Source organism: Callospermophilus lateralis, chromosome 3 (assembly GCF_048772815.1).
Source record: "Callospermophilus lateralis isolate mCalLat2 chromosome 3, mCalLat2.hap1, whole genome shotgun sequence".
In the NCBI taxonomy this organism is placed as follows: domain Eukaryota; kingdom Metazoa; phylum Chordata; class Mammalia; order Rodentia; family Sciuridae; genus Callospermophilus; species Callospermophilus lateralis.
This window is the reverse complement of record NC_135307.1, coordinates 107,902,568-107,917,015: the sequence shown is the minus strand read 5'-3', so window position 1 is coordinate 107,917,015 and position 14,448 is coordinate 107,902,568. Positions and strand designations below refer to the sequence as shown.

The window sequence follows — 14,448 nt, the reverse complement described above, 5'->3', positions numbered from 1 at the left end:
AACTGCAGTTTCCAATCCCAGGCTTGGGCTCTTTCCACCACTCTACTATATTGGAGTAGTGGGAAGTCTTAGACCAAACCCTAGGGGAAGTGCTACTTTGCTTGTCTTGGGCTACCTTTCAGACTCTCCCTTAGTCCAATTCCTTCCTGACCAACCCTGTAACCTCACCAAGGGAGGAGTGTGCTCTGGCGCCCCTAGTGGTGGTAAAAGGCTTCCGCAAGGCAGGAAAGAAGGAGCTACATAACCTGCTTCTTTCAATTCATTTCTGCAATATTAATAACATGCAGCATGCAAGACAACATAGGCAATGCCAGGAACTTTAAAACCGAACTGAATTTCCTCAAGGAAAAATTTCACCAACTAGGAAAGTAGCATCACAGATGAGAGTCCCAAGGCTTAGCTCTGCCAGCAAGTGTTGGCTCTGAAGGGATTAGAACACATGATCAGGGGAAGCATCCCTGAAACTACAAGGAAGTAAAAGGAGGCAGGAGTCCTAAGGCATTGACTGGAAGTGTGAGGAGCAGGAGGAAAGGCATTCCAGGCAAGAAGAGCAGAGGCTGGAATTGAGAGTTCGTCCTAATAGTAGGTACATAGCCAGGGGTGGACCATGAGGCTGGAAGGGAAGCCTGTGAGAACTGTGAGCCTGCAGAACTGTGAGCCTCAAATATCAGGCACATTCTCGGGTGGTCAGTGACACCACTGAAGATAATTAAGTAGGCTAGGCAATGTTGTGGGAGAATAGGGCATAGACTGCCAGGGAAGCTCTCCTGGCTCTGCCATCATGAGCTATGGGACATTGAGCAAGTCATTTATCTTCCTGGGCCTCTTTGAAATAGGGATGCGAATAGAACCTTCCATTCAGGGTGGTTGCAAGGATCACATAGAGCTCTGGCATGAAGCATGGTTTGGTAAGTGTTAGTTCCTGGTCGGCCTCCTGGGTATTATTAGGCTACTAGTAGAGGTTGGAATAGCAAGAAGGAAAGTCTTTCTGAAAGCAGGAGGAGCCACAGACATGGTGGTCCAAGTCCCCTGGCCAGCCTGGAACCCCCTTGGTGACCTGGGAAGGAAGCAGAGCATTATTTGGTGGCAAAGAGCCCATGGCCTCTATATGTTCCTGTCAGGGAAGGACTGAGTGTGCAGGTACATATGTCTAAATGATCTGATGAGTAAGCCGTGAGGCAGGGATAAAATCCCCAGTCCTGACCATACAACAGAGCATTCCTGCTGCCCCAGCTGGCCGCTTCCCCAGCTGAAATCCCCAGGCAGTGTTCACTTATCCAGACCCAGCTTGGGTCCTCTCCCGCAAGACCTCTGTCTTCTCATCTGAAATATCCAGCTCAGGAGCTCCTGAGTCTTGTGAGTACCCGGCCAGGGATTTGGCCTGGGGGCCACTTACCTGCAGGAAAGTATCATCAGAAGACAAGGCACTCTGGCACCTGCTCCAGTCACAAGCCTACTGGGTTGCTCAGCTCAAATGGCCTGCCCACCTCTCTAGGATAAAGTCATAAGATCCTTGAGAATGGGAAGGGGGATCATTTGTTGGGTAGAAGCACACGGTTGGGGTCTGATAGATAAACATTGCAATCTTGCATCCACCAGCTTTGTGTTGCAATCTTGGTTTCTTTATCTACAAATGAGGAACAATAGCACCTACCGGAGGAGGCAGTGAGAGAGTTGAATGAGGTATAAAGTATGTCATGCACTTGGTTGATGCTAGGTCCTGTATATTTCAGGGGCTTAATAAATGACACCTTTACTTCTCAGGAAGCATTTATTGAGCACTTGGTGGCTGCTGGTCCCTATCTCAAGCTCTGCTGATAGGAACAAAACCCTTAGGAAGCTTGCAGTCCATTGGAAGGAGACAGATAAGTAATCAGACAAGCTCAGCAGTGTAAGAAGCACAATGCTTGGAAGAATAGGATGTTTGGGGGGAACTGGGGAGATGGTGGGCAGGAGCAGAGCAGGAAAGGCCTTTTGGAAGAGGAGCTATCTAACTGAAATATGAAGAGAAATCAGCCAGGTTTGGGGAGGGGCCAGGATGGAAAAAAGTGTTCCAAGCAGGGGAGAAGTCACTTGCTGTATGTTAGATCCTTAGGGCAGAGCTGGAGATAGGTGTCACTGCCCTAGAGATGCCTCAGTTTTTCTCCTCTGCCTTATCCCTGCTGCTCTGCAGGCCCAGGGATAACAGGTCTGGGGTGTTTGTCCACTGTGGCTTCCATCCCCGTACAGTGTGAGGGCCTTGGGCTATGGTGGTTAATAGGGCCCGTGTCCTGACCCCTCAGCCTAAGAGAGGTCTCAGGGCCTCTCCCCAGGAGGGCAAGTTCCTACCAAGGTGCCTGAGAAATATAGGTGAATGGAGGAGGAGCAGTCTGCTTGGAAGTGTGCCGCTCATTGCAGGGGGCACCAGAGCACTTGGGCTCCATGGGCAACCACAGTAGGGCTGAGCCCAGGGAACCTAACTGGGTCCTGTCCTCTGATCTCTCTTACAACTTCTCTCCTTTCCGTTTTTTGATTTTGTTTTTTTCTTTTCTCTCTCTCTCTCTCTTTTTTTTTTTTTTTTTGGTTCTGGGGATTGAACTCAGGGGCATTCTACCTCTGAGCCACATCCTCAGCCCTATTTTGTATTTTATTTAGAGGCAGGGTCTCACTGAGTTGCCTAGCACCTCGCTTTTTTTTTGCTAAGGCTGGCTTTGAACTCACGATTCTCTTGCCTCAGCCTCTTGAGCTGCTGGATTACAGACATGTGCCACTGAATCCGGCTCCCTTCTCTCCTTTCTGCATAGACTAAGAATCTTCTCTGCCTTGGGAAAGGACTTTGACACATTTTCAAAATAAAGTTGAGAGTAATCTCCTGAGGGGAAGAATAAATAAGTTTTAAAAATGCAAAAGGAAATGTGTTATTTATTTATTTTTGATGGTGGAAAAAAATGCAGGGGAGGGCCTCAGCAGGCTCCCTTGAGTGAAAGTTTCCAGCCACAGTGACAGAAGGTCACAGAGACTTTAGGGAGATAGGGACACCTGGGGAGTGAGGGGTGGGCTCTGGTCCAGATTCAATATGAGTTCAGCTAAGAGGTAGGGCCAGGCTCAGTATGCCACTGTCAGGGATCAGTACAGCTGGGAGAGGGGACAGTGACAATGCAGTCCTGAATCCTCCCTCCAGCTGAGGACAGCTCTGCTAGGGGAGCCAGGCAGACAGCAAAGGACCACTGGACAGGGGACCTGCCAAATGTCATAACAAAAAGTTATGACAAAACTTTTTTCATATCCAAAGAAGTGCAGAGAAGCCAGGAGGGGAGGGTTCACTGTGGAGTTGTGGGGGCCTCAGGGGGGTATAAGGGCCCCAGGCTGTGAGGAAGGTCTTCAAGGTGAAGGGTTAAGTTAGACTTTGAAGCTCAGCCAGGATTCAGTGAAAGGAGATGGAACAGAGGCCTTCAGGGAGGGTGAATGGTATGAGCAGAGGTGCAAGGTGGAAAATCCCATGGTACTTTGAGAAACGGGGACGTTCAATTTTCTTAAACATTTATTTATTTACTTAACAGTCACATGCCATACAATTCACTCACTAAATGGGCAGTTTACAAAGTTGTAATAATCAATACCACAACCACTCATAGAACGATTAAAGAACATTTTCGTCACCCAAAAAGAAACCATGTACCCATTAACATTCACTCCTCACCTGCTTATTCCCCCTTATCCTAGGCAACTACAGATCTATTTTTTCTCTATGGATTTGCCTATTCTGTATTTCATATAAATAGAATTTTATGATTTGTGACCTTTTGTGTTTGGTTTCTTTCACTTAGAATAATATTTTTTTAAAAAAATTTGAAATTGTAGATGGACAGCATGCCTTTATTTTATCTGTTTCACTTTTATTTGGTGTTAAGGATAGAATCAAGCACCTAACACATGCTAGGCAAGGGCGCTGCCACTGAGCTGTAGCCCCAGCCCTAGAATAATATTTGAAAGTATGGATCAGTACTTTATTCCTTTTTATTTGACTTAATTAATTTTTATGGTTGAATAATATTCCTACATGAATACGATATGTGGTATGTGTTTATCACATTTTGTTTATCCATTATTAGTTGGTGGACATTTTCCACTTTGGGGCTATTGGGAATATTGCTGTGAACATTTGAGTACAGATTTTTGTATGGATGAATGTTTTCAGGACATTCCAGTTTGAGTGAAGTTTAGGATAGTTGTGGGGCAAGAGGAAGAAAAAGGATGAAGCCGAGGGACCTGCCCAACTGGTTCCTAGTCTGAGGGCGAGGGTGGGAGTGAGAAGGGTGGAATTTAGGACCCTGTTCTAGCGTCACTGGGAGCCAGGGGTGATTCTGGGCCCCAGCAGGGCTGCCTGGCTGCTCACTAGCCTGCACTGTTGTGTCTGGACTGGTAGATATTTGCAGGGCTGGAAACAGTCTGGGGCAGTTGGTATTTTCCCTGGAAATCAGGTGCATTTTATCCTGTGACCTGCTGAGACCCAAAATTAGTTAAACACATGGAGAAGTATGGGCTGCACAGTTAGTCTCGGGGGAGGGGGGAGTCTTGTCAACAGGAAGCTGGCTGGCCCCAGGGAAAGAGGTGGTCAGGAAGCCCAAAGTCAATAAGCCAAATATAAACCACCACCAAGCCATGCTACCCTGCCCCCATCGCACTTGCAGCAGAGGTGGCTTTGTTTATAGGAAATGCTGCGAGCATCTTGTTGACCCTTTCTGACAGATTGGGCAACAGAGACACTGCATTAAAGGAATCTGTCATTCAGAGAGAGGAAGGAAATTAAAGCTGAATTCTCTGATCTGCTATGGGCATCTGATTTGGTAAAACCCAGGCCTTACCCTCAACACTCTGCCTGTTTTTGAGCTCACAGAAGACTGAGGACACAAAAACAAGAGTTGTGCTATTTTAGTCTCCTAAAAAAGAACAACAAACTCCACCCCAAACCCCAAAGCAAAAACAAAAAACAGGGCTTTAATCACCATCTCTTCTTCCTTCTTTTTTCTTTTCTTTGTTTTTCTTTCTTTTGTTCTCTTTCTCTCTCTCTCTTTTCTTTTGTTCTCCAGCCAGAAAACATTATGTTATTAGACAAGAATATTCCCATTCCACACATCAAGCTGATTGATTTTGGCCTGGCTCACGAAATAGAAGATGGAGTTGAATTTAAGAACATTTTTGGGACACCAGAATTTGTTGGTAAGTTTTAGGCCTGTTTCTCTCCCAGAGAAAAATCAAAATATAGAGAAGTCCTGGAAACAAAGCTAGAGTCTGAGGCTGTGGCCTCTGGGCTAAGAGAGAATGCTATGGGACACCCACTAGAAACCTAATGGGAGTGGTGGCAGATATCTTGTTCGGGTCTGGGTGAGAGTCCAGGTGTAGGCTTTGAGCACACAGTGGGACAGGGGTTGACCAGAGAGGAACTTCCAGAGTTGAATCTTCCCAGAACTGGCTCTACCTCTTGCTCCTAGATGAGTTTATCACATATATTTAAAATCACCTTGCTCTCTTGCATTCCCACAAATTCTGCCTTCTATGAAGTAGCTTTTGATTTCCTAAAAAAGAAAAAGACAATCGTTTTCAAAGTCCCGGACCCACCTACCTGCCTCTTTTGTGCCCATCTTTATTCATGCTTGCGATACCTGGCTCCAACAGGATCCTGGCTGCCCTCTTCCTTCTGTATCTCTTTCCCTTGGTCCAGGCCCTACTTTCCTGTACTCCAGAAGCCCTTTCATGGGGCTTGGGCCAAAGGTTGGGGAATCACAAAGAAATAGTCCTGTAGAGAGGAAAGGAATGGGAGTTGAGAACCTAGTCTATCTTTCTACTTCCGGGGGTTGGAGAGGTCTTGGGTGTGGTCTCCTCAAAACCTGGGAGCTAAAAATTCCTGACTACAATTTAACCAAAAAGGAAGGCAGGCTGCGGGTGTAGCTCAGTGATAGAGCACTTGCCTAGCTGTTATGCTTGAATTCGGGACCCCCAAAGTCCACCAGAGGCTAAGATCAATGTAAGCAGCAAAGAGGTGTTTATTGCGAGCTAGCTCCGTCCTCCGCGCGCACATAGCAACTGGTGACGCTGAGAGGCCCGAACCCAGGGTTTACAGCAGTTTTATACATTCTTTGGGGAAGGCAGGGACTTCACATACATCATAGCATCTCTTAGCAAATCATCACAAACCGGGGGAAAATCATAAAACAACTCTAAAACATGATTAGCACATTCACTGGCGGGAACAAGTGGGGTAGGGGTGACTGGTTACTACAAGAGGGGGATTAGTTTGAACTGATTGGTTTAAGCCAAGAGGAGTGTTTGTGCTGAACTACATGGTTTCCCAACATGTTATCAACCACTAAAAAGTACTGGGAGGGTCATCTGGCATCCCAGGTATTTCCCTGTCTCATGCTGATTGGTAGCTGCTAGGGGGTTGCTATGGATCCCCACCTAGCCTGACTGAGTCAGGGTCACCTGGCGCAGCAGATCTCTCCTGGTATTTGTAGATAAACAACTCAGCAGGGTGGGTAAGTGCCTAGGAGTGCTCTGTGGGTCTTTCCAAGGACAAAGGTCACGCCCCCTTCCTTGGACAGGCTTTGCTTTGAGGTAGAGGCTGGTTTTTCATAGCATGCAAGAGGCTAAAAAAAAAAAAAAAAAAAAAAAGGGGAAGAGAGAATATGTTAGACCTTCCACCCTGAAGGACTCCAGCCCTCATATACCATCTATGCCGCCACTATGGAATGGTGTTGCGGAGACTCACCCCTGGCTCCCCAGACCCCAGGACAGGGAACCCTGACCATATGCCAGGCACCATGCCTCACACTCTGCAGACTTTGTCTTATTTAATCCTCAAGTGGCCTCATGAAGCAGATTAAATTATTTTCTCCATCAGGTGCCTTCTTTTAGACAACACGAGCAGTAGGTGGTGGCAGTAGATTCAAATACTGATAAGTCAGCATCAAAACTGGTCTCTATTATACCAGGGTCACTCTGAGAAGACCCTGCTCTCAAAGAGTTTCCATTTAGTTGTGGATGTAAGACAGTAAACCACTAAATAAAAGTGCTGGAAGGATCTTTTCAGATCATCTGGTTTAGTTAAACAAATGTGGAAATGGAGGATTGGGGAATTTTCATTAAGGAAACCAAAGTTGTTCTTTACCTCCGGTATGACAGATTTTAGGTAAAGTAAGGGGGACACAGTGATGATAAGGAGCCAGCCACCCTCAGAATGACATACCCAAGGTCACAGGTTGGTGGGAGAGCCAGTTGGAACCTGGGGAACAAGTTATCTAGACTCAAACTTTGTCTAAGAGAACAATTGCTGCCCACCATTCACATCTGTGCTTGAAGGGCATATATTCATTAGTTAAGTTCATGTAAATTTTTCAATAGTCAATAGTTCAACTAGAAATTCAGGGCCATAATGGAAGCCAGGAAGTGATTAATTGTAAAGTAAATAATACAGATAGCTCTGGAAGACTATTCAGAGAAGATATCCACTCTGGCACAGTCAATGGGATTGATCATGGTCTTGAGTCAGTGAGGGGCAAAAACGATGGTTGGGGATGGGGAGAAATCTGAAGTATTTGGAAAAGAGAGCCAGAATAGAGGAGAAGGAGCACAGCCAGTTCAGTGGTAGCATAGCAGGGGGGAAAGGCTAGAATAAGTGCTTTTATTAGGGACAGATCAAAGTTCACTCTGCATAGAGTTGATTATTCATACCAGATTGTTGGTATGAGTGGGCTATTGGTAGCTGGAGCCAGACTTTGGAGGTTTTTCCCAGTGGTATGCAAATGTCTAACAACCAAATCTCAAAAATGAGTCTCTAACTTATAACATTAGCCAATTTCAAGCTACCAGCATGTCATTGAATACAGAGTTGGAAGAGATGCACACAGTTATTTCTTACACAAGTATGGTTTTGTTTGCGATGGGTTTATTTGTATCTTATAGATTTATAGGGGGACTTTTCTAGGCCCTTCCCTGAAATAGGGTGACTTTATTTTCTCAAGACTCCTGAGAAACAGGTTATAAACACTTTGCCTTGCACCCACCATTCATTTGAAATTTCAACCTAAGACCCAGGAATAAAAAGTCTACCCAGGGCTGGAGTGCAGCTTAGCCCTGGCCTGCCACGGCCATGGTTAGGATAACAGTAACAGTGACTCATTAGGGCAGGAACCACTGCCAGTAGTTTGGGGGAATCAGGTATTAAAAAGGCCCTCTAAGTACATGACTGGATCCATGGAAGACATTTTCTTTTGAATACAATTTATAGGATAAGAGAGTTGTAAGCCCTTCAGCATGACCCACCCCCAATGAATTGAACTTAGAGCTGAGCTTCAAGCAGCAAGAAAATTCAACAGGAATTTTCTTTTCTTCTGACCACCCTTGAAGGCAAATGTACATGTCAACAATCCAATCAAAGGCTAGCAAGGTATAATGTTCAAGGACAAAAGATACTGAAATTACCAGATGATGACTATGAAATAAGTGGAATGTATACAGAAATAAAAGGTGGAACCACAAGAATGAGTAAGGAACACAAGATGTCAAAAATGATCAAGCAAATTTTTGAAAGAACCAGAGAACTTTAAGAAATTCCATATATAGTCATGTGTCTTTGTCTGTCCTGGACTTTACTTTAGGAAGAGACCATAAAAATCAGCTACTCAAAAATGATCATAGTTTGGATGTCAAAACAATGTCGAATTGCTGTAAGAGTCTCTAAATGCGTACTTCCAATTTCTGCACCTATCTTTTTGAACCTGTGTTCAGATTCTTTGTGGATCCCCTGGTGAAGACTATGGTCCTAAGAAAGTTTTTTATATACTTACCCCGAGCCGGGAACAAAAAATGTTTTCAGCAATATTGTTCCAATAATGAAATTAATGGAAACCATCCAAATGGTCTCTAAGAGGAGAATGACTGAAAAATGATACATAGTTACACAATGGTTTATTGAATAGTAGTGAAAATGGAAGAGGTGGATGAATGTGCTGTGAACAGTAGAAGCATGTAAAAGGCAATCAAATGACAACAGATCGCATGCAACATGACACCATTTTTATAAAGCTAAAAATAAGCAAAGCCAGGATAGTGATTATCTCTAAACAGGGGCAGTAGGAGAGTGGGAGGGCAGACATAACCCTGTAGATGGGATGCTTTAAGATATTTTCTAGATAGATTTAGCTTTTTCCACTCTGCCTCTGTCCTTCCTCCTCCTCAAGGTACTGCCTTCTCTTTTGCCTCCACTCATTGCCAACCTTTTAAAGAATCATCAATGCTCTATCTCCTCTTCCTACCTTCTGGAGACACTGGGTACTGTGAGCTTGCAGCTCAGCACTCACTCTCCAGTGCTTATCTGCTCCATCTCCTGGCTGCCTGTGGTCCTCTCCTCTCCTGGCAGTCTTCTCTCGTACTCTACACTGGTCACCACAACATTGGCTCAGCTCTTGTTTCTTCCTGTACTTCAATGACTCCAAATCTGATAGCCCAGACCCACTCCCCCATATAGCCATCTGCCCCCTGGACATCTTCCCTGGCTGCCCCTCAGGCACCTCAGGCTCAGCATCTCATCTTAGTGACACAAGGATGCCCTCAGTGGGAGGTCCCTTCTTTTTGCCCAGACTCAGGGGAAGGTGGGGTCCTTCTCTGCCTTCTTTTCTTCCCCATTGCTTTCCAGCACTGACTGGGGTCCACTAGAGAGTTCTAGAGCAGGGCTCCATTTCTCCTTCCTCTCCCCTTGTTCCTTCTCCTTTTCAGGCATTCTTACATGCTTTCCCTCTCCTTCACTATCAAGGCCCCTGCCTGTAGACGGTTTCTACCAGAATAACAGGCACCTTGTGACATAGTCTGTCTGAGATGTTATTAAGAAATGCCTTAGACTTGGAAATTTATAAACAACAGAAATTTAGCAATCATAGTCCTGGAGTCCGTGAAGTCTAAGATCAAGGTGCCAGCAGATTTAGTGTCTTGCTGTGTCCCCTCATAGCAGAAGGACTGAACAAGCTCCCCCAGGTTTCTTTGAAAGGGTACTAGTTCCATTCACGGTGGTCCTGCTTTTATGACCTCCTCACCTCCCAGGGGCCCCACCTCTTTTATATACTTGCACCAGAGATTAGACTTCAACATGGACCTTTGGGGGAACACAAATATTTGGGCCATACTTTTTCCTTAAAATTCTTAGATACAGATTATTTCCATCTTCTGCTCAGATTTTCCTCACTGAGAGTCAGGATGGAGACATTTGGCAGCAGATTCCCTAGAATTCCCTTCAACTATCTCCTCTCATTTCTTTCTCCTCTTGATTTCTTTCAGCTCCAGAAATTGTGAACTATGAGCCCCTGGGGCTCGAGGCTGACATGTGGTAAGTTGTACAGGTCACTCGGGTGGCCTAAGGATTCTTCCAAGGGCAGAAGTCCTCAGAACTTGCTTTGGGTGTCATTCCCTTGCTGTGAGAACTCTCTTCTCCACATTCACCTCTTAGAGCCTCAGACTGCTCCAGGTGTTCTGCTGCTGCTGCTGGAAACAGCAAAGCCGGGTCCTGAGGCCAGTTAATGCATGGCCAGGTCATGACTTGGTCAGCTGCAGAGAAGCAAGGGGAGGGGCAGGGCTGGAGTGCAACTCAGCCCTGGGCTGCCACGACCATGGTCAGGATAATAGTAACAGTGGCTCATTAGGGCAGTCCACCAAGTGTTTAACAAGTGCCTCCCTCATCCTGGGCACTGTGTTGGCCTAGGGGTGCTGCTGCTGTCAGTCCTCTGCACATGCAGGACTCTTTCATTTGAATGCTGCTGGACAGTAGGCTGAGCACTTGGCCTTTTAAAATCCTGCCTGTGGTCCTGTGAGATAATTCTCATTATCCTCCTTATATAAGAAAAAAGGGTCTCAGAGGTGGTGAGAGATGCACCCAAATCACAGAACCTTCAAGTGCAGAGATCAGATCTTGAACTTGGGTCTTTGATCTCCGTGTGCTGAGCTCAATCACTCTAAATGCATCCCAGGCTGCTGCTGAAGAGTGGGATGGAGAGGGGGTGGGGACGCCTGGAGGAGGCAAGTGACCTCTTCTCCCGGGACCACATGGGGAGTCCCTTGCTGGTCTGAGTTGGAGGCAGGAGGTCCTTACTTGACTGTTTTCTGTTTTGCAGGAGCATCGGTGTCATCACCTACATCCTGTGAGTATCCCTGATTCTGGGACTCCAACCCAACATAGACTATGGGGTCCTAAGAGGAATGAGAGAGGGGCAGGTAGAAAGATATACTGAGCATCCATCCACCATGAGCCAGATGTGTTAAGTCCACAGAGCAGACCTGAGACTGAGTGCTCTGAGGTGTTTCATACATTTAACCCTGGCATTGAGTTTGAGCAGGAAGCCCAGGGAGCAGCCCTCCCTCCTGCACAGGCCATGTCTGCATTCCTGTGTGGAGTGCCAGGCCTCCCCTGCCATGGGAATGTAGGGGTTAAATAAGCCAACATGTGCCAATTCCCTAGTCCCTGCTGTGGCGCATGCATGGCAGGTGCTTAGGTATTCAGTCCATTAGTGCTATCCAATCATCTTCCCCTCACAGCATACCTGGAAAGTGCTATTTTTATGGCCCACTGCAGTAAGAGTCAGCCCATAGCCAGAGGGAACAGGTACCAGTGCTCCAGGACTGAGGGATCATTCTCTCTACGCCCCCATAAGCCAGCTTTCTGACTCACAGCAGCACTTAGACTGAGAGCTCTGCACAATAACAGTGGATTCCCCGAGCTGCAGCAGAGGGTCTCAACCCTGGCTGCACTGTCAAGTTTTCAATACCTACCATGACCCAGGCTCACCCCAGATCTATATAAATTAAAATTGCTAGAGGTAGGACCTCTGCATCAGTAAATTTTTTAAAACCCACTTGAATTTGATAGAGAGGGCTTTGAATGGAAAGAGAGGCTGAGCATCACTTTGCGTTGATCTGTAATACTGGATGACAGCCAGGATATTCAAATGTCGTCTCTTGAAATCTGAGTTTCTCCAGAGCTCCAGTTCTCATACTGAACAATTAAGGGATTCCAGCATCTGCAGGGCACACAGTTGGCTCACTTGAATTCAACACAGCTTTATCATTGGCTGGCGCCATCATGGGCATTGTGCCAGGCACTCAGGACATGGACGTGAAGGAGAGCCTTCCTTTCTTGCCTGGGGCTCTCTGTCTGAGGGAAGCACACCATACAGCTACCTCTCACCCACAGTGACCAAGGTCACTTCTTCATGTCAATTATGTGAGGTAGAGGCTGCCATTTTCTTCATTTTACAAATCAGGAAACTGAAGCTCAGAGAAGTTAAAGAACTTACCATGGTTCACATAGCTAATGCTTAGCACAGCTGAAATTCAAACCCAGCATTGAAATATCCAAAAATACGAAAAGTTATTTCTTGCTCCTAAATCTATGCATATTTTCTATTCTTTTCTTGTCTTATTGTTTTATTGTCTAATATCTGTAGTACTAGATTGAATACCAGTAATGAAAGGGAACATTCCTGCCTTACTTCCAATTTTATGGGGAAATCATTGATCTATTTATAATTATATAAATATGTTACATACATAATGTAATATTCTTTGTCAATTGAGGATTTTTCAATTGATAAATTCTTTATCATTCTTATCAATTGAGTATTCATCTATTACTATTTTCTGATAATTATTTTTTATCATGAATAACACTGGTAACACTGGATTTACTGGATTTTGTATAGTGTTTTTGTATAATTTGAAATGATCGCTGTTTTTTGTTTTGTTTTTTTTTTTAGTTTATTGTTTTAATGGATTACTTAGTTGCATTTTGAGTCTTAAACATTCCCGGCATATTTGGAATAAATGTCACTTTATCATGGTGTAAAAAAAAATATCCAAAGTTTTCCAGTATGCCTTGCTACTTCCATGCAAAGAAAGAAGCAGGGGGAGAGGGGGAAATATTCAAGGTTTGTTTAGTAAACAGAAACAGTAAGACTTTTCACCAATCAAGTAAGGAGAGACTTAAAAGAGACCAAGGTGACTCTGTGTTTCTGACAAGCATCACTTCACATTTGTGAAGCCATGTCATTGATCAAAGCAAGGAGCACACATGGAGGGGGGTTTGGCACAGTGAGTCCTGGGAAAATGGCACATCTGGGCCGACATGTCCCATGAGCAACTGAAATGCATGTCAAGAGATGGTAGCTTCAGAAGTCACTGTTTGTCTGATGCAGCCTTGAACAACCCTGTGGGGACCCCACAGACCCCAGTCTCCATGCCTCTGAGGATTTGCTCAAGTTGTTCCCTTGGCCTGAAAGAGCTTTTCATCTCCTCCTCCAGCTGCTGTCAGTTCTTCAAGACATGACAGTGCAATTGTCAACTCTCCCATGGAATTGCACTGGGGTCCCCCCTTTTTTTGGTGCTCCCACAGTCTTTTATCTGGCTTTCAATAATTTTCTGCTTTGTTCTGCTGGGGTTTATGAAGAGCTATGTCTGTTTTTTCTTTTTTCTCCTCTCAACTTTTGTGTCCACTAAGACACAGTTTGTCCTCTGTAAAGTACTTACTAGGAGTTCCATAAAATGTGTTGAATTGGATTGCATTGAAAAAGCTGTGGGTTGGCTGCCCAGAGAGGGCAGGCTGTGTTGCCAGGAGCCTCCCAGTCTTGTGCCATAGCATGGGTCAAGTTTCCCAAGTCCATTTCCATCTCTAAACCCGCAGTCATGTGGTTCCTTCTCTGTTGTATGCAGCCTCAGTGGAGCATCCCCTTTTCTGGGAGACACAAAGCAGGAAACACTGGCAAATATCACAGCAGTGAGTTATGACTTCGATGAGGAATTCTTCAGCCAGACTAGCGAATTGGCCAAGGACTTCATTCGGAAGCTTCTGGTTAAAGAGACCCGGTAAGAAAAAAAGAAAGGCACTGGTTTCTCAGGTACTAATCCTCTCCTTTTACCACTGTCAAAGATGTCAGTCTGTCTTTGCTTTGCCACAGTGTCACCTGCACCATTGTGGTCTAATCTGAGAAGGTGCTAAGAAACATGACTGGCCAAGATTTGACATTCACCTTGTTTGCTCAAGTCTTTCTTCTTTCTTCTACTGAAATGCCAATAACTGTGTGTATATGTGAAAATGTGTGTATGTGTATGTGTGTAAATCAATCTTTGTTTTTTAAGACTCATTACCTTGTATAGTCTGTCCCAAAGGCACACAATTAGAGAAATAAAGTAGCAGGGTTTTCAAGCCAGTTCAGGTGGGAGTGGAGGAGGCAGGCCCAGAGAGATCAGTACAGTGGAAAGAGAGGAGACACGCTAATCCTACTCCTGCCTCAGAGCCCAGAATGAGCCCCATACCTGTGGGGTCAAAGGAGGACATGGGCAGGGAATGTAGGGTGCTGGTACACAGGGGAGGGCCTGGATGGAGCAGGGGAAAAGGGCCATCGATGCTAGAAAATTATGTCCTTTTGGTCC

General features: G+C 45.4%; 1 protein-coding gene across 9 annotated transcripts in view; it reads left to right on the top strand.

Annotated features, from left to right (window-relative positions):
* Dapk2 (death associated protein kinase 2) overlaps positions 1 to 14,448 on the top strand; it is a 140,738-nt gene that overhangs the window by 85,369 nt on the left and 40,921 nt on the right. For all 9 annotated transcript variants that reach the window (XM_076850918.2, XM_076850921.2, XM_076850919.1 and 6 more), the window contains 4 exons: positions 5,070 to 5,199; positions 10,309 to 10,357; positions 11,139 to 11,165; positions 13,729 to 13,881. In XM_076850918.2, coding sequence (XP_076707033.2) covers positions 5,070 to 5,199; positions 10,309 to 10,357; positions 11,139 to 11,165; positions 13,729 to 13,881 — 359 coding nt within the window. The remainder of the gene's footprint in view (positions 1 to 5,069; positions 5,200 to 10,308; positions 10,358 to 11,138; positions 11,166 to 13,728; positions 13,882 to 14,448) is intronic.